The sequence below is a fragment of the Ictidomys tridecemlineatus genome, chromosome 12 (assembly GCF_052094955.1).
Source record: "Ictidomys tridecemlineatus isolate mIctTri1 chromosome 12, mIctTri1.hap1, whole genome shotgun sequence".
NCBI classification, from domain to species: domain Eukaryota; kingdom Metazoa; phylum Chordata; class Mammalia; order Rodentia; family Sciuridae; genus Ictidomys; species Ictidomys tridecemlineatus.
The window spans coordinates 34,323,404-34,348,762 of NC_135488.1; the positions used below are offsets into that span (position 1 = coordinate 34,323,404).

General features: G+C 50.7%; 1 protein-coding gene across 3 annotated transcripts; it reads right to left on the minus strand.

Moving 5' to 3' along the window:
• Positions 1 to 931: 931 nt before the first annotated feature.
• Positions 932 to 23,998, minus strand: LOC144369212 (uncharacterized). Of its 3 annotated transcripts, XM_078028403.1 has the most exons (14): positions 23,883 to 23,930; positions 23,714 to 23,793; positions 17,872 to 18,084; positions 12,860 to 13,047; positions 11,688 to 11,893; positions 11,246 to 11,451; positions 10,058 to 10,172; positions 8,567 to 8,682; positions 8,170 to 8,400; positions 6,973 to 7,087; positions 4,570 to 4,670; positions 4,287 to 4,403; positions 3,198 to 3,312; positions 932 to 1,303 (listed from the first exon to the last, which is right to left on the minus strand). In XM_078028403.1, exons 3-14 carry the CDS (start codon positions 17,911 to 17,913, stop codon positions 1,098 to 1,100), a joined length of 1,758 nt encoding a protein of 585 aa, XP_077884529.1. In that variant the 5' UTR covers positions 17,914 to 18,084; positions 23,714 to 23,793; positions 23,883 to 23,930; the 3' UTR covers positions 932 to 1,097. The 3 variants fall into 3 exon arrangements, with proteins under 3 accessions (XP_077884529.1, XP_077884528.1, XP_077884527.1); XM_078028402.1 differs by having other exon boundaries at positions 23,714 to 23,998; XM_078028401.1 differs by lacking the exons at positions 23,714 to 23,793; positions 23,883 to 23,930 and adding an exon at positions 18,182 to 18,333.
• Positions 23,999 to 25,359: the final 1,361 nt, after the last annotated feature.

Here is a 25,359-nt window from a genome sequence, read left to right on the forward strand (position 1 = left end):
ATCAATGGCACAGAGGCTTCAATGTGTAAGCATGCCTGTCACCTGTAAGAAGCAGTTTTGAATTCTTCTAGGTCCACAGGAAAAAAAAAATAGCATGTGCTCACTTACAACAAAGTTAATCAACAAAGCAAATTGAAACTGCTTGCAGCAAACAGCTTCCATTCTCCCATTCCCCAGCTATTTTCAGCAATCGCATCCAGAGTCCAATTCCAGCTCAATATAAAATGTGTGCTCCCAAGGAAGCCTGTATAATTGACATCACCCAACTTGGGGAGGCAAGGGGAATGCTGAGAAGATCAGTTCTTCAAAACTCCTACTTTTTCAGAAAACTCATTGAAAGGCAGGGTACCCACTTGCAGCCATCAGTGGTTGACAGATGGCACAGAGGCTTCAATGTGAAACCGTGAATGCCAATCATTACAAGTGCTTCTGACACACTCTAGTGCAACCTGGGACACCCCAAAGTGCTCAACGAGAACACACTTTGTTCCTGCAAGTGGAAGCAGCTTGCATGAACTGTTTCAATCAGGAAATTCCAAGCTCTTCTCAGCAATCACATTCAGAGCACAGTTTTGGCCCAATAGAAAAAGGGTCCTAGCAAGAGGGTCCCACACCTACGATCACCTTCATAAGGTAGCTTCCCATCTTCTGTGTGGAAGTGGGTCTCTCCTTGGCCCTTATGCTGTAGAGGAGACCACTAGGAGCTAAGCTTCATGCAGGACCATCTGACCTGGACTTTTTGCAAGCCCTATGAAGCCCTCACACAAGCTCAAATGCTACAGGACTCTGCAGACCAGTCCATGCAACAGTAGACATTCATTCATTGTCTAGAGTCTACAGGTTCCTAAATGCATGGCATTCATTATCATCAAATGCACAATTTGGATCAAAAACCATCACAGTAGATCAGGTAACAAATCATCACAGTAGATCAGGTAACAAAAACATATATATTTTAAAATAATAATATATTAATGGGAACAACAAATACAGGATAGAGTAACAACTGTGTTACTAAACAAGGTCAAAGACAATGGCAAACTATAGATTCAAACTTTGAAGCAAATAGTAATCAATGTAAATATTCCTGGGCTGCCTCAGCCCCGCCCAGGCACACAGCAGCAGAATGGTTTTGCAAGCATCCTCAGGAGGGCTGGAGCCTTCTTTGCAGGACGAGAGGGAGGTTGAGGCTGGATCCACTCATCATTCTTTTGGGAGAGGCTCCTTTTCCTCAGCACGAAGTTGGGTTTCGTGTGAGGGTTCTTTGCGTAAAATACGTTGGCCTGCGCTGGAATCCTCAGCTCTGGGGAGAGAGGGGTGTACAAAATAAGGTGGCTCAGGAGGTGCTCCCTGGGACACCCCAACATCTGAGAGCCTGTGCCAGAAACGAACTGAGCCACACACCTGAGAGCTCTCCAATTCAGCACCAATACCAACAAGACAGCCTCCACAGTCCTCCCTGAGGAAGAACTAGGCAGAGCACTTCAACAGACCTAATGTCTGTTCCTACCAAAGGCTTTGGACTCCAAAACATCCCAGGTCCTCTTGCGTCTGCCAAAGCACACCACTAGGGTTTGCATCTGAAATCTCCCACAAAAGTGCCGAAGATTCAGACCCCACATGAGCCATCTTCACAGGTGGGTTTGGAAGGAAGCATTGGATGGTGAGTGCTCTGATGTCAACATGAAATTCTCATTCAAGATGAATACACTACTGGGAGGTGGGAGGGACTGGAAGAAAGGTGGAGCATGCTTGGAGGAAGACCTAAACAGGAGTGCGCCCTGGGCAACAGTACCTTGTCCCTGTTGGCTCCACTGAATCCTCATTCTCCAAGTAGAGGTCCTCCTTCTCCTCTCCGTCTTTCTCTCTCTCCCTCTCTCCCAGCCTTGTTCTCTCTCTCCCAGTCTATGCCTTTGTGGCAAGGGCTGAGGAGCTCTCCACTGCCACACACTAGAGCTTTATGGACAGCCTCAGTGCACAACCAAAGAGAAAGTTGTGAAACCCAGAGAAAAGGCCTAGGATTCTCAAGTATGGCCACGGTGAGGACAGGCTGACCAGCACGGATACCACATTAGAGCCACGCTTCTGCGTTGGTGGAGCCTGCTTCCATGTGAACCAGGCTTCTGAGAATGGAGGCCACATTCCAAATGCTGCCCTCCTGAGAACAATGATTCCAAAGACCAGCAAAGGGACTGCTTCCCTCCGACATGGTGTATGGCCCAGTGGTGCCATGACCCCGAGTGGGGGAATACAACAGCCAGCTTCTTCTTCCTCTGAACACCTCTTTCCTGTCGCCCTCCTCTAACCTAGAGCCTGTTCTCTATCCCTTCTGGGTTGGATGTGGGGATCTCTGCTATGAATTTCTTAGGCTACCAAGGCCCCAGACAGACTTCCTCTTCCATAGACTCTACTAACCTAACAGAAGGTTAAGATAGGAGACAAGTGATCCTAGAACTCATTGGGATGGTGGTCTTCAGCGTACATAGGCTGGGATAATGGCTGCTGAGGTGTTTGGCTCACAAAAGCCAACCAACCAACCAATGAAAAAGCGCTGACATTATTATCAGATGAGCTCTGTGGCTACGTGCTCAGGAAGCCCTCATCTGACTCTAGTTAGGGATCATAACCTGGCTATTGGGATCACTCCTTGGCTAGTGGACTCAGGTGCGGAAGACCATGGAATTGATGCAAAAACAGATGATTCAAGCTGTCTCCCAGGCTGTGTTTTCTTCCCAATTTCATCCTGTTACTGCTTGCTAGAATCTTGGCAATGCTCTGCCCAGGCAGTGGTTTTCTGGTCACACAGAAGGCTTTTAATCCTACTGCTTCAGTCCACAAAATGCCAGTTCCATCTTTAGCCCATGCATTCCCATGTTCCTCTGAAACCACTCCTATCTCAGACCACAGAACCATACTGCTCCTGGAAAGAGGCTTTCCTCCTCACTCCTCAATGATGTCAGCTTTGCATGCGTCTTCATGTCCTGGGCAGGGCACCTGGTGGGGAGCCGCACTAGCCACTGGGGTATACCAAAACACCTGGAGAGCTTACACCAGCAGAAGTGCAGTTGGCTTTGTGCACGAGCCCAACACACCCTGTTAGAGTGTTCTTGGGGGTCAGAGAATGCTCTTTGGTGCTAAGAGTCGACCTGAGTCCACATCCTGACCCTTGCTCTCTGTCATCTGATTGTCCCACTTACTCTGACGGTGAGAGATGATTTGGCCCAGCTCATATTCCTCCGGCTTCTCCTGAGTAAGCAAGTGTAGCTCGAGGGCCCTGCGGATGACGACAGGAGCCCGATCGTGGCAGGTCACCTGGAGCAGCATGGAAGACAGGCCTTCAGGAAATGGGCCTTGAAGTGACTACTCAAGGACAGTGGGCAGGGGCATTCTGGAGGCACCTCCACTCTAAATACAAGGGCAACATCCATGACCCTACTACCTGAGGCTGACCTCCTGCTCATCGCGTGGGCTCTTCCCATAAGCTACTAGCCCAATCCTTGTACATAGGACTTCCTGGACCTGCCATTGCTCTTTGTGGAGCTGCACTCCTCTCCAAGTGAAAGGACCCCACTACCTGCATACAGATGCAATCTCATCCCACAAGTTGGGAGGAATGGGACAATAGCCTCCAAGATCCTAGGTCTGCCCGAGGATGCAGGCGGCATTGGGAATGGCCTAGGCACAAAACCTAGAGGCTTTGGTCTGGATTGCCAGGGCCCAAATCAGACCCAGGAACGTGACCACACACAGGAGTGACGAAAGAGAGCCATGAGAGCTCCTGGCCTCCAGAGGCTCAGTGCTGGCTGGGGTGTACGAGGGCACCTGTTCCGCCAAGGGTAAACATTGGGTTACCTGGACATTTAGTGTGCTTGCTCCACATCCATACTGACTCTGCAGAGAGACCCTCTCAGCTCCTTGTTCAAGGAACATGCAGAACCTCATACTGGTGTCCTGCTCCATAGAGGCCAGCATCCCATACAGAGGAACCTGCAACCTAGGTCCTGGCCTGTTCTCATCTGTCACCCATACCTGCCTCTGCCCTTCTGGACTGCATGCTGCCACCTGACACACAGACTCCCTCAGACATGGCGGTGGACAAGCTGCTGCTCTCCCTCATCTCAGCTCCAGCCCTTCACACTGACCTCTTCCTTCTTGATTCCCATCTATCCTCCTGATCATCCAGAAGCTCCAAATTCAAGAGGGCATGAGTAGTTCATGGTATTGGACCAGTGTCTGCTCCCCACCCAGGTGTAAGCACCAGGGGACACCCCTGCTCCCAGGCTTACCAAAACAGTCTTGGCCATCTTTGGACTTTGTGTTTCTAAGTGGACACGAATTAAGCAGGTGTCTCCCACCTGCTTGTGGGAAAGCGGCCTGGAGGACTTGCAGGTTGATTCTGAGAACTGTGGGGGATGGAACATCAGCAAACCCAGAAACAGAAAGCCACCCCAGCCTGTCAGTTGGCTCTATGGGCTTCTAGCACATATGTCCAGGTGCTCAGGCTTCTCATTTCCCCAGGTGGGAGTGGAATGGCAGCACAAGTACAGCTTGAATAAGGTAGGTGTTTACCTCCTTTCCCTTGACCTCGCGGCGTTTCCTCACGATGAAATAATATTTGATTTGTGGATTCATGGACAGATACATCAGTGAGTGGTCAGGGACCTTGATTTCTGCAGAGCAAAGTGGAGAGAATTGTTAGGTGGCACTCAAGGATTAGACCACAAAACACCCACAACCCCTGAGAGTCTCCGCCAGGGCGAGCCTGCACCAGAATTGAGAGCCCTCCTATCCAGCTACAGTGCCACCAAAGACTCCCTCAGTGATTCTTCCCTGGAGAAGATGATGTACAGGATTCTAAACCAAAAGAGCACCTGGCAATGGAAACAGCACCTTGGGCCCAGAACTTCTCAGTGCAGGTTGGATCTGCCAAAGGGACACTGCCAGGATCTGCATCAGGATTGGCAAAGGCTCCTGTGCTTAGGCCTTTCTCCCCAGGGCAGCCATGCTCACACATGGGCATTCAGGGAAGCGTTGGATGGTGGGGGAATTCATCCCCTTGCCCTGGATGAATCCACTCATGGATGAATACACGGAGGGGAGGTGGTATCCATCAGAGGTGTGTTGGGCGTGGACATGGGAGGACTTGAGCAGGGTGGTGCCCTGGAGAACTCTATTGTTTTCTAGGATCGCTCTCCTTCCCCTTGTTTCTCATCAGGAGCTGTCTGCTTGGTACTTTTATTCTGGTTCTTGTTCTACTTCTGGCTCTTCTTTCTGTCCTGCATCTTCTTGTAGTTCTTTCTGGGTCTTTTTCCTGTTCTTACATGATTCCTTCTTGTTCTTCTTCTTGTGTATCTCCCTCCACCCTTCCTTCTGTTCACCTCCTTCTTTTTCTTCTTCTGCCTCCTGCTCTTTATCGTGTGATCCTCTCCCCACTCAGGAGTGTCTCTTTCTCCTCCTCCTCCTTCTCCTTCTTTCTCTGGCAATGGTGGGGCGTCCTGAGGAGTTCAAATCTATCACACTCTTCTGCCCAGATGCAGCCTCTGTTCAGTAGTCCAAGATGAAATCAGTTCTCAATCAATGGCCAGGAGTGAAACCAAGACCAAAGACAAGTGACTTCCTTTCTTTGTCATTGTCACAGTCAGGAAAGACTGAATAACAGACACCGCATTCTGGATAGGCTTCTACCTGTGGTAGTCAGCACCTCATCTGGACCAGGATTGCTAAAATAGATTCCACCTCCATAAAGCTTCCCCAATGAAAACAAGGTTTCCAAACTCTAGGAGAGGGCCAGCATCACTGCCACCCTCCTGCCATAAGGCATAGATGCCATCACACCTAGTGGGTTCCAGGCCCCCCGTAGTCCTCCCTTTTGACGTCTGTTACACACAAACCTCCCCTGGTCTGGAGCCTGCTCTCAACTGATGCTTGGGTTGAAAGTCTGTTTCTGAAATCACCTTTGTAGATTCTCGGTTTGGTAATTCCTTTTGACTGGCTTATTTTTTTACTAGGGATAAAGCCAGAGGCACTTAAGCACTGAGACCATTCCCAGGCCTTTTGACTTGGGTACAGGGTCTCCCTAAGTTTCTGAGGCTGTTTGGAAATCCCCTTCCCCCTGCACTGCCTCCCAAGTCCCTGAGATTCGCAGACACTGCCCCTTGCCCAGCTCCTTGCACCTCAGTCTTCCTCATGTGTGAGACAGAGCCAACTCAAATGAGGCAGTGTGTGAAAATGGGAAAACTCACTTACGTGCTCGACAGATGGTGGGTTCTACTGTGGACAGGCTGGGATGGTGGAGGCTAGGAGTGTCGGGCTCACAAGAAAGGAAAGAGCACTGGCATTGTGGACAGCTCAGCATTGTGGCCTCTGTTCTTCAGATGCCCTTCTTTGTTGCTGGAAGGAATAATAACCTGGCCATTCTGATATCTTCAGGAGATGGGCACCCAGGCACAGAGGACTTGGAATTGTTCCAAAAAGAACCCAAACAGGCTGTCCCCTGGCCTTGACTTCCTCTTCACTGAGTCCTGTTCCCAGTTGCTGCAATCCTGACATTCTTGAGTAGGCAGGACTTCTCATATCCTGGCCATGGATTGGGACCTGTGCGGCTTCCGTCCATAGCAATGCTGATCCAATCAGGACCCATGCTCTGCTCCTCTTCATTTGAAGGCATCCTTATCAGTGAGCCATAAACCAAACTGATGATAGACTGAGCCTCTCTCTGCCTTGCCCTCATCGATATTAGCTTTGCATTGCCAGACCAGGTCCAGGGGAGAACACATTTAGAGAGGTCCAGCAGCCGCCTGGGGCCTCATTGAACTCGTCCACACTGGACACGCCCATCACTGCACTTGGTTTCCTGCACCAGGCCCACCACACTCTGGCTATTTTAGGGCCAAGGCCCACTTTCTCTTGGCTGTGAGTTATCCTGAGCCCACTGTGGATCATGTCTCCCCACTGTCTGATTGTCCTACTTACTGTCATGCAGAGACATCATTCTCAGCAGCTCAAAGTTGTCCACATCCTCATGCTGCAACAAATTTTGGTCCAAGGCCCTGCGGATGAGGCTTGTCACCCTCTCCTGACACGTCACCTAGATCAGGGTGGGACAAATGTCATCAGAGAATGGCTTTTAGAGGAGCTACCCAGAAGACTGTGGTCAAACATTCAGGAGAAATGTTAGCTACATATACAAGGGCACAATCTTGTTATCCTGCTACCTGAGTGTGGCCTCCATATACCACCTGGGTTCTTGCAACGTGCTACTAGAACAATCCTGGTACAAATATCTGCCTGTACCTGCCATCTCCCCTCCCCCTGGGGAGCCACATTCCACTCAGGTCAAAGGACCAAACTGCCTATGCACAGACACACTCTCATCTCACTGAGATGACAGCAATGGGCCAGGGATCTGCGCACCAAGTGTGCTCTGGGATGCAGGCTGCCTTTGTGGGTGGAAGAGGCAGATGCACTGAAAATTTTGGTCCTGACTGCCACTACACAAAACAGACTCAGATACAAGAGTGTGCACTTGAGTGCTTCATGATAGCCTGGAGAGGCCCTGGGCTCTGGAAGCTCGGTGCGGGTCTGGTTCTAATGATGTACTTGACTCAGCACTGGCAGTCACTGAACATGTCTCCTCTGCAGCTGGACACCTGCAGCATTAGCGTGTCTACTGCACATCCATAGAAATTCTGCCAAGAACCCCTTTAGCTCCGTATTTACATACATGCAAAGACTGACATTCCGAAGTTTGGCATGACCCCCCAGGTGATCCCGACCCCAAATTTTCACACCTAGTCATGCTAAGGAGGTTCTCTTCCCTGCCACCAGGAACACACCCCCTCCTACACATGTGACAAGTCACTGCCAGCTCCGCTGCTCCAACCTCACTCATTGAGAATACCAAGTTCTAGGCACTGCAGCCTGCACCCTGGACATATCTCTGCCTTCATCTGTCCACAGCACTTCCGTCTGCACTTCTGGCCTGCCAAACCCACAATACACAGGCCCACTCACCGCTGCAGCTGGGCATGCTGAGGCTCTCCCCACTCAGGTCAAGCCCTTAAGACTGACCTCTCTCTTCTTAATTTCCCACCACAGCCCCAGGGTTAGCTGTGTCTCCTGCCTTCCACTGTGGGGACACCCAGGAGGCAGCCCTGCTGTCGGGCTTACCAGGATGCGCTTTGTCTCCCTCAGGCTCTGTCCCTCTAGGAGGACGTGGACAAAGCGGCTGTCTTCCACCTGCTCGCTGGAGTGAAGCAGTGAGGAGCTGCTACTGGTGACTTTTCTCACGCACCACTCATTGGTTTGGGTGGCCTGGGGCAATGGTCCTGCAGCCACCGCAGAGCTGCTGCTCACAGCTGCTGGGATCCTGGATGCCACTGCCACAGAAGGCTCCAAGAACTGTGGGGGATGACAACATCAGCAAAGCCCAGCACCTGCACCCCACCCAGCCTGGCAGTTGGCTCTGTGGGCATTCTAAAACATCCATCCAGAACCTGAGGTTCTTGTCCCCTTGGAAGATGTGGAGTGGAACCAGGAGTAAAGACTGAAGAAGGTGGCTGTTTACCTCCTTTGGCTTGACTTTAAACAACTTGCTGGCAGCTGTTTCCTGAAGAAGAAAGTTATAATCCACTCTGCCATCCAGGGCGTAATATACGTTTCCATCAGCAGGGATCCTCAGCTCTGGAGAGGCAGGGGCAGAGGCGTGGTAGGTGACACTCAAGTAATACACTACCCAACATCCCCCACAACTGAGAGCCTCTGCCAGCTCAGGTCTCACACACAGACCTGAGAGCCCCCGAATCCAGCTACTGTTGCACCAAAGACTCCCCACTGATTCCTCCCTGAGGACCCTCTATGCACAGGAGGTCCCCTACAGGAACACCTTTCAAGGAAATAGCCCCTTGTACCCCAGACCTTCTTAGTTCACGTTGGACCCACCAAAGACAAACAGCTAGAGTTTGTATCTGGATTGGTCCCCAAAGACTCATGTGTTCAAATTTTTCTCCCCACTGCAGCAATGATCACAGGTCGGTTTATGGAAAAGCACTTGATGGTGGGTGCCTCCACCTTGCCAGTGGATTCATCCACTCATACAGGGCTACACTAATTGGAGGGGTATGGTTTGGAGGTGTGTTGAGCGTAGGTGGAGGATGTCCACAGCAGGGCTGTGCCATCCAGAGATATATATTTCTCTTGAGTTCCCCACTTCTGCATTTTCTCCTCATGAGTCTAATTCTCATTCACATTTTTAATCAATTTATTGTTATACTTCTTGTTCGGCTTGTGTTTCTCCTTCTTGTTCTTGTTCTTCTTCATCTTCTCCTCATGCTTCTTCTTAAAGTCATCTTGACCTTCTTATTCATGGTCTCCTCCTTCAACTTATTTTCATTTTTCTACTTCTCCTTCTCCTCCTCCATGTCCTCCTTCTCCTCGTCCTCCTCATCCTTGTCCTCCTCCTCCTCGTCCTCCTCCTCCTCGTCCTCCTCCTCCTCTCTTCTTCTTCTTCTCTCTCTCTCTCTCTCTCTCTCTCTCTCTCTCTCTCTCTCTCTCTCTCTCTCTCTCTCTCTCTCTCCAAGAAGAGTTTACAAGCTGTGAAGGGTTCTATTCTACCACACTCTTCTCTCTAGAAATGGCCTCTGGTCCTAAGTAAACTCAGTTTGCAATGAATAGAAAGATTGGAAGCCAGAAATGATTCTTCATTGAACTGCTTTTCTCATGTACTCATCTAGGTCAGGAAAGGCCACCAAAGTAGGCACCCTGTGGTTGTCTGTCTTCTTTGACACAAGACAAAGAAGCCTCTCTTCTTGGCCCCTTGTGGATAATAGCTTTGCAATGCCTCCTCAGGCCAAGGAAAGAACACATGATAGGCAGGTCCACAGCCCCTGGGGAACATGAAGAACCTGCAGATTTATGCCCCATCATTACACTTTGTTTTATGCACAAGTCCCACCATACTCATCCTGGGCACTGGGTCAATGCACACTGTGTTCTGGCTCCCAGTTATCGTGAGCCCACTGTGACTCACTGCTCCCTACCCTCTGATGGTTCCACTTACTCTGATGGTTCGAGAGAATTTGCAGAAGCTCGTAGTTTTCTGGGTCCTCCTGCTGGAGCAAGTGTGCATCTAAGGCCCTGCGGATGATGACTGGAGCCCTGTCCTGGCAGGTCACCTGAGCAGGGTTGGAGAAAGCTCATCAGAGAGGGAATTTGGGAGTAGCTACCCAGAGGACAGTGCTCAAGGACAATCAGAGACAAGTGAGCTCTCAACACAAGGGCACCATCTTGATACCCTGCTACCTGAGGCCTTCATGTGATCATGTGGGGGTCTTCCTATGAGCCTCTAGTCCAATCTTGGTACAAGAGTTTGCTTCAACCTGCTATGCCCTACAGGGACAAGGGAATAAGGACCAAAAGACTTTGTACAGACACACTCTAGTCCCATCAAGATGGGAGGAATGGTCCAGTGCACTTCCATATCCCTGCTCTGGTCTGGGATGCAGCTGCATTTTTGTGTGGACCAGGCACAAACCCTAGGTGCTTTGGTCCTGACAGCCAGGGCACAACACACACTAGGACTCTTTAATGATAGGCATGGAAGCTGCTGGGCTCGAGAGTGTCAGTGCTTGCTAGGGTGTCAGGAGGTTCGGACCCAGCAGGTGCAGTGGTTCAACATAGCTCCCCTGGAGGTGGACACCAGAGTCTCATGATGGATACTACACACCCAGGAAAATTCTGCAGAGAGAGCCGCTAAATCTCTATTCACATACATGCAAACTAGGACACTAATGGGCCCCTCCAAGGCCCCCAGTTCTCTGTGACCCACACCTACCCACCCTAATCATTCTACAATGGCTCCCTTCCCTTCAACCAGCAACATATCCCCTCCCACACACAAGAAAATGACTGCCAACTCCTGTGCTTCAACCTCCACGGTTCAATATACTCCTCCTCAATACCAAGGTCAGTAGAGGATGGCCTGTACCCTCGATATTTCTCTGACCTCCTCTGAACCCAGCACTCACTCCTGCACTTCTGACCTGCACATCCCAAAACACGCAGGCCCACTCGCACCCAGACCTGGCATGCTGCTGCTCTCCCGCCTCTCTCTTCCTCACTTTCTGCTCTCCTTCCTGACCTTCCAGAAGCTCCAGTTCAAGAAGACAGGCCTAGTCCAAAGTGTTTGCTGTGGACTCGGTCTTCCCCACTGTGGGCTCCCAGGAGACTCCCCTGCTCGAAGACTCACCAGGATGCTCCTATACTGTGTTGTCCTTTCCTTTTCCAGGTAGACGTGAATGAGGCACCTGCCTCTCATCCGCTTGTTATATTGGGGCCTTGGGGAGGACCGAGTAGAGACCCCTGATGTCCTGGACTCCGGCTCTGCCCCTTCCCTGGGAGAAGGCTCTGGCTCTGGGGTTGGCTGAGGAGCCGTGACAGGAACTGAGCTTGTAGCTAGAGGAGAAAAGATGCCAACATGACTGCCTTGCCCTGACCTTCCCACAGACAGACAATACCTCTGCTGCCAGGAAGAACTCAGGCCCTTGGCCCACACAGGACCTCTTTGCAGACTGGGGTCACTTCCTGAATGGACAAAGGCTTGTCCTAATTTCCAGCCCAACACCAGGCATACAGACTCCCTGCAGTGGGACAACAGTCGGACCTTTCCTCATATACCCTTAGGTACTCACCACAGTCCGCCTGGCTCTCAGGCTTTGCCTGGCTTGATTTGCCATCTTCAATTGCGGCCAGGAGGTGGTGTGCTTGGTGTTCCAGGTTCAAGCCTCCCAGCAGGAGCCACATGGATAGCAGCTGCTGCAGACTCAGAAAGCCTGGAGGCTGATGGGAAGCCTCGGAGTAGAGGTTCACCCAGGTCCCCAGGAAGGAAGGTGAGGCACTGTGGGGAGGAAGGTGTGGAGTCAGCAAAACCCTGGCCTTGCCTTCACCACGGCCTCCAGAGAAAACCTCTGACCCTACACTGGGGAGAGCAGTCTTTCCTCAGCCTTCCCAAGTCAAATCACCTTGCAGGTCCCTATTCTGGAAACAGGAGCCCACCCTCTTGACCCCAAGCCCATTCCATGTTGAAGTTGGTCCAGGGGTCCACCATAGTCACTGAAGAGGACAACGTGCACTTATGCCCCATGGAGTCAGGGATGCAGTCACATGTAGGATATGTACTCATGGCACCTGCGGTTTGAGGCTGACCCCCATGAAAAGGGACACAATGGCAGTCATTTGCACCCTATTTTTCAATGAATTATGAAATGTGACTGGAAACGTGTCTTCACACAGTGGGTGCTTTCTCCATGTTCATCAGTGAATGAGCCCAAACTGCTGATTCCCACATATCTCTGGGTGTGGGAGCCGCCATGTCCAAAGCCCCTGTCCAGCTATGTCCCAGCTAGGATGCTCTGTCCCACTATGGAAATTAACATGTCTTTATTAACCCAAAAGTGCTTTTCCCAAGGCCTGAGTTTTGAGACGCCTCTGGCACAGATCTACGTTCTTCACAAAGCCAATATCACACCAGAAAGACCACCTGGCCTCGCTGAGTCCACCTGGGAATGAGCTCAGTGCACACCATTGAGCTGTGGTGCCCAGTGTGTGGGGACTGCTCCACGGACCTCTGTGGATCAGCTGGAGTCAGGATGGTTTCTCTGCCTGAGAGCGGAGTTCACTCCCCTTGCAAGGCTGTGGCAGGCACCTCCAGGACTCGTCCCATTCGGGACTGACATTCCACTATGAGTGTGGTCCTCTATCTCATTAGGTATCACAAACCTTTGGGTCCCTGAGAGGTACATGGCAGCCCCAAGACCCAGGCATGAGGGGGCTACACACTTGGGCTTGGTGGTCTGGTGCTTACCTTGGGAACAAGAGATCCAGCACCTGATGGGTGGGGATGGAATCCCAGGAGATTAACCCCATGTTGCCGCTGCAATGTAGGTTCCTCCCACAAATGACAGGCAGGAGCTCATTCCTAAGCTGGTCCTGCCTGTAAGGTTCAAGGCTCTGTACCCTGAAGGGCTCCTCCGTGTTCTCATCATTTTCACCCTGGGTTGGGACCAAGAATGTTGGTTTAAAATGGAAATGGTGACAAACAGAAAAATGACTTGTGCCAATACACTAGAGTCAAAGCACAATGGGACAGTTCCCATCAGTACAAACACACACCCACACACACCCACACACACACAGTCAGAATAGGAGTCCTGGGCCATTCATCAGGGATCAGACTAGAGGGCCTGCTGGGCTCACCTGCCCTGTGCTACTCACTGTTACTCTTGAGCTCCTCTGCGACAATCGCCAGAGGCTCTGGCGTCTAAGATGAAGCCTCACCCAGTGCATCCACAAAAGGGCTAGTTGGCCCCCCTGAGATTCCTGGGAGCCTGAGGCTCGGCATTGTTTGCAACCACAGGAGAACATCCTTCTCCCTCCAGTTTCTCCAACCAAATGAGCTCGGATGGCTTGGTCAGTTAAGTGGGTGCCTGGATACCAGGGTTCCATGTTCTGTTTGATCCATTGTCAAGGCAATGATGTCATTTCCTGTGCCCATACCTGAGCCTCTTTTCACATAAGACCACTTTCAAAAGCCCTATGAGCTGCTGATTTCTCCTCCATGCCTAAACATCTCAGGTGCGCAGGTGTTCACCAACAACTACCCAAACATCCCCACCAGCATCTGCCCTGCTTGGTGCCACTAGAGTTCCAGCTTGGAGCCTTCAAAAATGCATTCACAACCAGTCCTTCCCTCTCAGCAGCTTTTGGACCCTGGTCCCATCATTGTGCAACTCATGGTGTGCCCAGTCTTTTCTGGAAAGTAGGGTAGCATCTAATCTCTAGGGTTTATTGTGTCTATTGGCCCATAACACCCTCTATTCTCTCTGAAACCAGAGATGGGACTCACAGGTGGCTAAAGCACAAATGTAGAGATGGGACAATCACAAGAAGGGCAGAGACAAAGAATGCACCCCAACTCAATCAGGCCTGTGTCCCACACAGGGACGTGGCCAATGTCCGTCCCATCGTGGCTGCAGTTCCCTCTCTACACCATGGCAAGTTGGAGGGGACTGAGATGCAGAGGCTGCTCCCCTCTGCCATACAACTTCCCAAGGCTTCTCCTAAGATTTCAAAAGGGCCAAGTGTGTCTAGTGTTGGGGTCTCACAGAGACTCCGAGGTACCACAGCATCCTGCTGCCCAGAACCGGTTCACCCCTCACCTCAAGGGGGCTCAGCCTCTGCATTCATGGGAATTGAAGTGGGTACAGGTGATGGGATATCACCTTCAAGACTGAGTTATGCCAAGTCCATGACCCCTGTCTGCATCCCTGTCTCCAGCACCACTCCCCTCTCTCTCTTTCCTCCCCAGAGCAAACAAATCCATTTAGCAAGTGTGTCCTGTGATAAAGACATGACAGTCACCCATCCTCTCATTGCAAAAACACTGAGGCTCAGCCAACATGGATCCTACCAGGAACACAGGCATAAACTCAGAGTCCGATCCTCCCAGCCCAGCCTCAGTGGAGCCTGGACTCCCAGCCTCCTGAGTCAAGGAAACAGAGGTGCCTAGCCGAGCCACCTTGGATGCAGCCGCACACAAACGGAACTCATCAATGCCCGTTTCTCTCAGTTGTGAGTAAGAGGGGAGGTGGTGTTTCACAACCCTGGACATCAAGTGCAGTCTCCAGGCTTTGGGGTGTGCCCTGGCCTCTCTCTATCTGCCCAGGCCCTCCAACTCACACTGGCCTTTTACCCAACCTCCTCCTAGGGCCAAACTCAATCCTGCCTCTCAATTTCTTCTGCCTTCCCCAACACACTGCTCCGCAAAATGAGCAGGGCTGGCTCTCTGTTATCATGCTGGTGTCAGCAGCAATGCCACCCCACTGACATCATTCTGAGTCCCAACCTAGGCACTCCAGCTGTCCTTGCCACATGTGGCCCTGTTTGGGCTCTGGCTCTTGCTCTTTTCTTTCATGTGCATGTGTTTTGAGGTTTTGAGTTTCTCCCACTGCAGAACTGCAGCCGTGGCAGGGTAGAGCTCATGAAGGTGACATTCTGAGCCACATCCAATCCCATCAGGACTGTGAACTGGGGTGATGCTGGAACACAGTGATGAGTGAACACATGGGAGGTGGTTGGACCCACCTTGCCTCTGAGTGGTTTCCTTTCAGGACAGGAATGTAGGGATGGGAGCCCCTGGCGTGGGGTGCTTTGCACAAGGCGTGACCACGGGCTCTTTCCTGGCAAAAACTGGCTCCACTCAGCATGGAGAGCACTGTCATTCCTGGTGGCTAACAACAGCCCTGGACCCCAGAAAGGAACCCACACTCAAGATTAACGTCTGAGTGTGCGTGTCCTCGAGGAAATGAGGTCTCCTGATCCCAGGTGCAAAGGGGTAAGTCCTCTAACTCCAGGGGCCATGAAGGGACATCTGAGTTTCCCTTGTCCTTCTTTCCCTCTCTGAACCCATGGTGTCCTCACACTAACCACAGTTAGGACCCTGGCCTCATTCCCCAGTTGGGATCATTAGGCTCCATAAAGGACAGTCTCTAAGATGCTCAGTAAACCACCACCCTCTGCACAAGCCATAACCCTATTCACCCAAGAGGCAAGAGGATTTCTATTCAGGAAAACCAGGAAAGGGAGAGCCTTTCTCAAGGACACAAGGACATTAGTGAGTGAGGGAGTGATTAATGGATGGAGAACTATTTCCACCACCAACTTCCAGGAGCATATATGGCCCTTTGGGCACAGGTACGGACCCTTTTTTTCCAATCAACTTTTTCAGAGAAGTGAGGCTGCCTTCTAGATGGCACCTCCACACTAAGGGGGTCTCCTACTTCTTCCACATGTACATATTGCAACGGGCCTCCCACTGTGCATCTGAGAACACTCTGTGGGCATCTGTAGCCTTTCAAGACCCCAGAAACCATGCGGGCACCCCAGCACCAGCAGAGCATTTGTGCACATCACAACAATCACCCCGGGTGAGAACTCTCCGTTCCACTCTGTACTAGGCCCTGCCATCTGTACTGATCAGTCCAACCCCTCTCCTTCCTGTTTCTTGATTATACTACCATGGTTCCCACACATGGATGCCAGGGTGCTTGTGGACCCCCCAACCATTTGAGTTCCAGGAACAGTGGAATGTGTTTGGGAACTTCTGGATGACGGGAAGTCCCACCCTCCAGGGTTTCATCTTCAATGTAATGAGTGCAGAGGGAGCCAGGAGGGCTCTGTCAGGTAGAGAGAGGTGGGAGCTGATGGAGCCTCAACTAAGTGCCCAGGACTCTGGGTTCAGAGCTGGTGTTATGTGGAATTGTTGAGGGACGTGAAGAAAACCCAGCTCACTGTACGCAGAGACAGCAGATGCCCTCACGTGGTCAGGCTGCTGTGCTAATCAGAGCCCCGAGATGTTCCACAGGTGTGCAGGTGGGGAACCCACGTGCCAGCCCAGGCTGTTCCTGAGCACCTCTACCTGGATTCGAAGCACGTGACTCTGCATCAGAGTCCTCACATCAATGTATCCCGGCCCCCCACCCCAAAAGTTCTCTCAGAGACAGTGAGGTTCCACTGCTCTGGACTTGCCCTTTTCTCTGGGATTCTGGGGCCCCATTAATTAGGAGGTCACAACAATTCTCAGCACACAGGCTGAGCCTACTGAGATCCCAGGAGTATCCAGGCATTGCTTCTATTTATAGTCCATCATGTCCCACCACACTGTGGACACGTATTGCACTCACCTAAAGAAACCACCAGGCCCAGGGCCTTCGTGCCACTGGCCTGCAGACACCTGGAGGAACAGGCAACCTATAGGCTGCGTGGAACCAAAGACCCTAGATCCTGGGATCTGAGCTGGACACACAGCTCATGTGCACACAGTCACCACCGTCACCGAGAGTGCAATTGAAACACCCGCAGAGTTAGCAGTGGACCTGATATGCCCACGAGTGGGGGTGAACTGCATCCCTTGAAAATGATTGTGTCCAGAGAAAGGCAAATTTTGTAGGATTTCACTTATCTCAGATTCTCAATTATCAGGTTCATAAAAAGATAAAGTACAATGTTCTTTTCCTGGGCCTCAAGGGCACTAGAATTCCGCATTGATGGCAAGAGTACGTCCACGTGAGTTCTGGAGATGCATGGTGGTGACGCCTATACACCAACATGAACATGCTTAATGCCACTCAACTGTGTCCTCCAAAATGGTTTAATTACAAAACAGATGTTCGGTGTCAATTACCACAATGTAAACCCTTGGGAGACTGCTGATTGACTCATCTTAGCGTAAGTCAATGAATAAAGGTCCTAAGGTGCGAAGCTACAAAATGAGGGATGAGCATGGATGAGGATGGGCGGGAGAATCCTCCCCCTCTAACACAATTAGGGAAGGATGTGCTGCCCTCAAGTGGCTGGGGGGCCTGGGATCCTGCCACAGAGGGGGATTCCAAACCTCACATCCCCTGACCCAGGCCAGAAGACCAGGTAGAGTCCAAGGACCCTGGGGTGGCCCAATGGCAATAAAGGTCAAAAGGAACTGGGATCTGCCTGGACCCTCAATCCCCTACTCTGAGTAGGGCTGCATGATGAGGCCAGAGGCCATCCACAGCAATCTGCCTTTACAGGAAAACAGGGACTGCAGGCTGCCTCTGGCTCACTGACTCAGGATGGTGTTTTCATAAAGCAAGACCACTTCCTCACATTTGACCAGCAGCTCATGCGCTGACAGCACAATGGCTGGCTTGACTCAGGCCCTGAGAAATGAAATAGAAAATTCATAGCAAACCCATCTTCAGCTCTTCCACATCATCAGGGGGTGTGATTCATTTCCATCAACAAAGATGTCTGAAATGATGTCTAAACATGCTGGGGACTCACCTCCGTGTGGAACTTTTCAGGAAAAAGGGGATCAAATCTCATGAAGCAACTCTTCTCTCCTCTAGCCCATGGGCAATGCAAGGAACCTGCATGTTACCAGAGGCTCACTCTCTCTTCTCATGTCTTCTGGAAAGGATTCATGAATGCTTCCTTCAAGGTGAAGCAGAAGCCTGCATTCCCAGCTGCACAGAAGTGTTTGAGGGCAGTGTCTCCCTTAAAACCCAAGAAGAAAAACAGGTCATTAAACAGGCACATGGATTAGAGTACATGATCAATGATCCCTCCTCCCTGAAGCCTTCCACATGCCCACCTTCCACATTCACAGAGAAATGCTTGGCCATTCTCAAGACCAGGAGACCATGATGCTCATCACCAGGACGTCAATAGGAACATGAACAGAGCAGCATGGATTGCACAAGGTGGCACACCAAGGATCTGCAGCACAGCTGCTAGAACACCAGAGCTGAACTTCAGTATTGACTTTCTGCCACCTGCCGAGTACGATGGTAATGTCAAGCACAACATGCAGATATGCAAGTAGTGGGTGACACGGTGCATCCATTCACAGAAGTGGGCAACATCTTCATTGGAACAAGGAAGTATCTTATCCTTACTCATCAAAATCATCACAAAGAATAAAATGGATGCAAGACTTCTCATTTCACTATCATGTAGCTGTTGGAATTCCCTATTAAATAATACCTCCTCCAAAATAAAAAATATCTCAGACATGTGTCAACTATTCGATGGATGACATTTTAAAAACTAGGCCTTTCCTTCATATTTATGTATGCTATAGCCCTGCCTAAGGCTCTTTGAGAAAGGAGCACATAGAATTGGATCTTTGAAAATCTCACATTTGCCGATAAATATTACCGACAATGTCAGGCATGGCGAAGTGAAAAGTGGGACTTTGGATACTCAAAGAATGCTATGTTGTGAGATTGGTGTCTCTGACTCATAGACAGCATGTGGTTTCTATGAAAGCTGGTGAGGGAGCAGGAGTAACGAAGCTCATGGAACAGATGACCTCAGGGAATACTGACAGATAGGCCAAACTGGAGAACATGTTCCAGCTAACATTGGTATTTGGGCTCCTGAGCCCAGTCCTGTTTTAAAAAAAGTTGCAGACAGGCAGTGTTCATGTACAAAATGTCTACCATGTAAAAGTGGGTAATTGAAATGTCATCTAGGTACACATCTGATAGAATGGTCTGCCAACCTATGGATTTCATTCTAACAAATAAAAAGAAAAACACAGACATGAGACAGAAAGATAAAACCTTGTCTTCACCAGGATGCCTAAAAATAAGTTTTATTTGCCTCATGCAAAGAGCTTTCAATAGAACTTCTGATTTCTGAATGAACCCATTCAATTTTATAATGCACAGATCATAAGGTTTTCTTTACAGAATATTCTCTTCTTCTTCTTCTTCAAGCCTCACATAGAAAATGTCTCACAGGACATAGGAGGGGAATGACCCAAAGGATGAGAGAATGGCTGGCACCGTTCTCAAATGTGCCCATGTAGCCTAAAGTTTGAAGGCACCTAATTGTACTCTAAAACAATGATGAACCTATTTGATCCATTAATTAATAAATAGCACCGCTTTACCACTTGAACCAAATCACAGAAAAATGGAAACAGATGATCGAATTCCTCTTCTCCCATCACCTCCTGGCCCAGACTCTCCCCAGAGGTGGCTCTGGTCATCTGTCTATTAGGGAGTCACCCGTGGTCCCCTATCTCTCAGAAAAGAAAATCACCTCAGCTTCTGTCCCTAAAGCCAAGTGATGGCTGCGGTTTCCACACTGTGTGGATCTGGAGAGATGCACAGTGCCGCTGGACCAGCCTATGTTCAGGGCTGTGTCTGTGTCCCACAGCTGAAACATGTGGTCCAGGGTCTTCTTTCCACCCACAGGTCCTAAGAACTTGCAGTCAGCACGTGCCTCCTTATTCACTGTGGCCACAGACTTCCTGCCAATGGCCATTGCATTGTACACGTCTTATAATTTAACACGGCATTGAAATGAACTTCCTTCTGGGAGCTTCCCAGGGCACGTCCCAAGACCTGAATTTCTGTGTTGTAGGGAGCATAGCATTCGTGCATTTTTTAAGTTTCATGGATAATGTTAAATGTGCCTCCAAAGTGTATGAAAAAAGCTTATCTTCCTATCCCCTCCCAGCACATATTATCAACATCCTTAATTTGGGTAAAAAATAAATAAATAAAACACATCATTTGAGCCTGTGTTCATCTTCTTGCCAGCTGTGTTCCAGTGACCTCCTCCCGTGCATAGTGCTCATCTGTGTTTCTCCTCGTGCCTCCTGTTCTACTGGGTTGCCATTTCCTCCCAATCGGTCCCTCAGTTTTGACAATGTTTGGGGCATATTTCGTTGGAGAGTAGTTTCTAACGTGGATGGTCAATTGAACCATCTTGACAGCTTTGGGTTTTGAGGATTGAAGCCAACCCTCCCCATTTCTAGGCCACAGCCTCTTCTCCTAGATTTCTACCAGTATTCCAGTAAATATTTCATTGAATTTGGTTGGTCTCTGTGTCTGGGTTCAAGACTTAGGTCCTGCACTTGCTAGCAGGGACATTGTGCTTTCTGGTTTGTTGTGTTGGCTTCTTGGGGACACTGTGAGGATCAGGTAGGCAAGGCAGGTAGAGTGGCTGGCCTAGAGCATGGCCCAGAGGGAGCGTTTGATCAACATTATTTGTAAAATGACAGCTGTCAATTATCACAACCAACATGAAAGGCCATCCTAACAATCATCATTATGAAAATATTGGTCACAATAATGTTTTCTACTTCTATGGTACATCTGTATTATACTCTCCATGAGTGAGGTCACAGGCCATGTGTCATTGTGTGCCTGCTTCTGTCATTTAGCCTGGAGGCCCCTGGCATAGTTTGCGCTTCAGGACTGGAAGCTCTTTTACGATACAGTTTTCAAGTGGCCATTGGTCGCCTGATGGTACTCCATGGGGTCATCTGAGCCTGGCTTGCATCTGGCTCCTGCAACCAACATCCTGTTTTGCTAGAAACTCCATCGAAAGAGGCTTGGAACTCCTGCTCTCTTGTTCATCTCTGAAGTTCTGCCATTTCTTCTCAGATGGCTCCACAAACCTTTCAAAACCCTCCCCTGCTCCAGGGCTTTGAAGCGGTTTCTTTGGAAGCTTCTGCACAGGGTTAAGGACAAGCCATTCCTCACATGCTCCTTCCACAGGAGGAAGAGAGGGGCCAGAGGGGCCACAGGGAGCAACCTCCTGCTCTGTTCCAGGCAGCCACTTCCAGGCTGGGGCTGCAGCCTGGGGCTCTCAGGACGGCTCTGGCTAAGGGGGAAGCCCTACCCAAGCCTGGGTCACAGCCTCCCATGCCCCAGGGCAGCTGGTGAGCACTGGTAAAGGGTGGAGGGGAAGGCTTGCACCCCAGGAGTCGGGTCTGGACAGCATTCAGGTGGGAAGAGACCACTGGTCACCAAGGGGATGTGAAGCAGGGGGTGACCCAGGGCAGCCATGAGATCTCCTCTAAAGACCACTGTGGTCCCAGCACTACAAAGGGACTGAGTGACATTATTACTCTTCCCTGTTTTAAGGACAGAGGTGTGGAAGGGATTCCTGAGAGTCACAGAAAACGTGGCTCACAGGTTTCATTTTGCCATCTAGGAGTGACCTTGGCCGCACTGGTGGCAATTCCCCGGACCTTTGATGAGCCCCCTGGCATGCTCCCAGGCCCAGTCTCAGGGGCAGACAGCTGCTCTGACTGCTCTCCCTGGACCTGAAGATCACATGGGGTTTTGAAATTCTTTTTGTTGCCGCACCGGGCATTGAACCCAGGGCCTTGCACATGCTAGGCAAGTGCTCTACCGCAGAGCTCACCCAGCCCTGAGGGTGACAGGTTTGGAGAGCATTTGCTACCTGAGTCTTGGTGAGGTGAATCCTCATAGCCCTGAAGTCAGCACGTTTCTCTACCAGCTGCGTTTGCAGGGTTAAGATCTTAGCTTGAGTTTTGATTTCCCTTATTTCTTCACTTCTCTCTCTCTCTCTCTTTTGGTACCAGGGGTTGAACCAAGGGGTGCTTTACCACTGAGCCACATCCCCAGCCCTTTTTAAAATACTTCATTACAGACAGAGTCTCACTGAGTTGCTCAGAGCCTCACTAAATGGCTAAGGTTGGCTTCAAACATGCCATCCTCCAGCCTCAGCCTCCAGAGTGTCTGGGATTACAAGCATGTACCACTGCCCCCCAGCTCTGCACTATTCTTAATCAGAGAACCTGTGGGGCTATGTTTACTAGGTATGAATTGAGTTGCCCTCCAGAGAAAAGAAAAAGTAACAAAGCTTTGCTGTGTGGGCAAATCAGGGATGACCCCAGGACAGGGTCAGCTTTCTCTCCAAGGAAACCCCACTGCCAAAAAGGAGCCCCTTGGCCAACGCAGTGGTGCACTCCTGGAATCCCTGCACCTCGGGAGGCTGAGGCAGGAGGATCAAAAATTTCAAAATCAGCCTTAGCAATGGCAAGGCACTAAGCAAATCAGTGAGACCCTGAGCCTAAATCAAATTCAAAATTGGGCTGGGGATGGGGTTCAGTGGTCAAGCATCCCTGAGATCAATCACTGGTACCACCCCCCGTGAAATAAAAGAGCCTCTGCTAAGGACTTCCCTGTTGGCTGAGGCAGCTGCCTGCAGTGAATGTCCTGCAGAATGCAGTCAATCTCCCCAGGCCTGGGCTGTGGGGAGGGGTTGGCCCGGAGACCAGGGGTTAGCCCCCAGCTAATGATCACTTGGTATTGTGGTTTGGATGTCAAATGTCCCCATTGCCCATGTGCTAAAGGCTTGGTCACCAGCCTGTGGCCCTTGGGACATAATGGAAACTTTAGTAGGTGGGGCCTCCTGGAAGGAATGAGATCATTAGGGGTGTGACCTTGAGGGGGATATTGGGACCCAGCCCAGTCCTACCCACCCTCTTCCCAGGGTGGGTAGGACTGGGCTGGGTCCCAATATCCCCAGTATCAGAAATGAGCAGCCTCCTCTGTCATGTGCTCCAGCTGCCAGGATGTCCTACTGTGCTGTCACAGGCCCAAAGCAACAGGGCTAAGGTGCCATGGACTGAGACCTATGCAGCCGTGAGCCAAAAGAAACCCTGTTTCCTTTTAAGGGGATTCTCTCAGATGCTTTGTCACAGCAACAGAAAGCTGACAGCACCCTTGGTCTGTGCCCCTGCTTTATACATAGGGATGCTGAGGGCCCACAGGAAGCCGAGCAGCCCCAGGTCACATGGTCCCGTAAAAACAATTATTATCCATTCATTCACTGACTACATGGCAGGAGCTGGACTCCAGATCTCAGTGTTTGAAAAAGTTGTGTTTCCTTCCTGCCCCTTAGTCCCTCGCTCTCTCTTTTTGTATGAATCCAAGAAGGACCTTCAGGAGATTGCAATGCCACCCAGTCATCCTAGCCAGCTTTGTACTTGAACATGAAGTTCATGGGATGTTTCTGCTTCACATTGTGTTAGTCACTAGTCATCAGAGAGCTCTGTGCTTTCACCTACAGAGTGCCACCCCACTTCCCTGCTGCAAGGGCTCTTCCTGCCAGGTCACCTGCTGGATGGAGGGCACTGCCCAGTGCCCTAGATCTCTCCTGAATGTCCTGTGACCAACCCACTACAGGCCAGGCAGACATCCACAGAAAAAAACAGCGAGAGGGTCTGGCGCCCCCTGCAGAAAGCACCCCTGTCCAGGTACTGTTATATAGATGCCCACAGAACATTCCTCAAACCTGCAGCAGCTTGGACTGCATCCAAATGCAACCACAGGCCGAGCACAGTGCCACCCACCTGTGATAGAGTGACTCAGGAGGCTGAGGCAGGAGGATTGTGGGTTTGAGGCCAGGTTTAGCAACTTATTGAGGCACTGTCTTAAGATAAAGAATTAAAAGGGCTGAGGATGTAGCTCAGTGGCAGAGCCCCTGGTCCAATCCCCAGTACCAAGAGGAGGTGGAGATACCAGAGATGGGAACTTCTGAGTTGGGTCAATGATAACTCCAAGTCCAATGACACTGAATGCACAGGGGAAGCTTTAACCCGCAAAAGAAAAGGAAGAAGGGAGCTTCAGCTCCAGGTAAAGGACTAGGAATTGAACCCGGGTGCCTTACCACTGAGCACACCCCAATCCTTTTTATTCTTGTTTTGAGAAGGGGTCTTGCTACATTGCTGAGGGTCTCACAAAATCACCAAGGTTGACCTCAAGTGATCCTCCTGCCTCAGCCTCCCGAGAATCTCTGGGATTGCAGGCATGCACCACCATGCCCAGCAGGAAAGGAACTTTTATGAGTGCAGCCACACGGGGAAGGCAGGGGACCCACATCTTAGCCTGTTTTCAGGGGGTGACAATGACTTGGAGCTTTTATAGAGAGGGGAATGAGGGCAAGGGCTTGGGCTTTGCACAGCTGCCAAAGCAGGTGGTCCTGACCAGTTGAGGTCTGTCCATCTTCCCAGGATTGGCCAGGTGGTGCCTTGTCAGGAGAGCTGTGTCACCAGCTTTGGCTCTCAGATGCACATCAATCAGACCTTGTTCCTGGGACATGAAACAGACTGCATGGGGGTGGGGGTCTGGATTCTGAATTAAGAGCAACTTTCTTCTGCTGAAAATAGAGACGGGCTGCAACCCTACTCCCACCTCAGGAGCCAGGAAAGCTAAGATGGGTCCTGCCCTTCCTCAGGCCTGGGCACAGGCCATCTGCCTAGGCATTTTCTGTGTTTTTCCCATTTTTGCTTTTCTTCAGGCCAAGGAAATTCACGAATGTAGATCACTTCGGTTTTGTTTCTATAAACTGTAACCACTTCTGTGGGTCAGGGGCTTCTTCCAAGCCTTCTGGCTGCTTCTCCCCAGTTTGATCAAAGTTCTTGATTTTTTCCTTTTTCTTTCTTTTTTTTTTTTTTTTCCTGTTCCTTGTGCTGGTGGGCACTGATGAAGCCAGCAGGGTCCAGTAACAAATCCAAGGTGACTCAGGCAAAGGGGATGGATGGGCCATATATTGAGGCAGAGATGCTGCCCTTCTAATTCTGCCTTTAGCCATCCATTGGATGTCTGCGGGTAGAGGTGGAGGGCTGGAGTCCTCCTTACAAACTCCCCAAGACTCAAGTCAGCAAACACTGAAAGCCCTGTGGCCCTCAGGGACAGGGCCCCAGACAGTTCCTCGGTGCCTCCCAAAGGCTTCCAAGGGAGAAGTCACTTGGGGCCCGACTCCAGGAGGATCATCAAGGGGCGGGACAGGGGGACTTCAGGTAAAAAGCTGCAGCCAGCTCGCCCTAGGACCCCAGCCCTCACCAGCCCCACCGCGTTCCTGGACAGAAAGGTTTCCTCGAGCATCCTCACTGGGTGTCCCTGCAGCAGGGCCCCAAGACTGCCCTGGAAAGGGATCAGTCAGGTGGGAGCGACCGATTTCCCTGATATATGCTGCTCAGCACCAGTATCCCCTTCT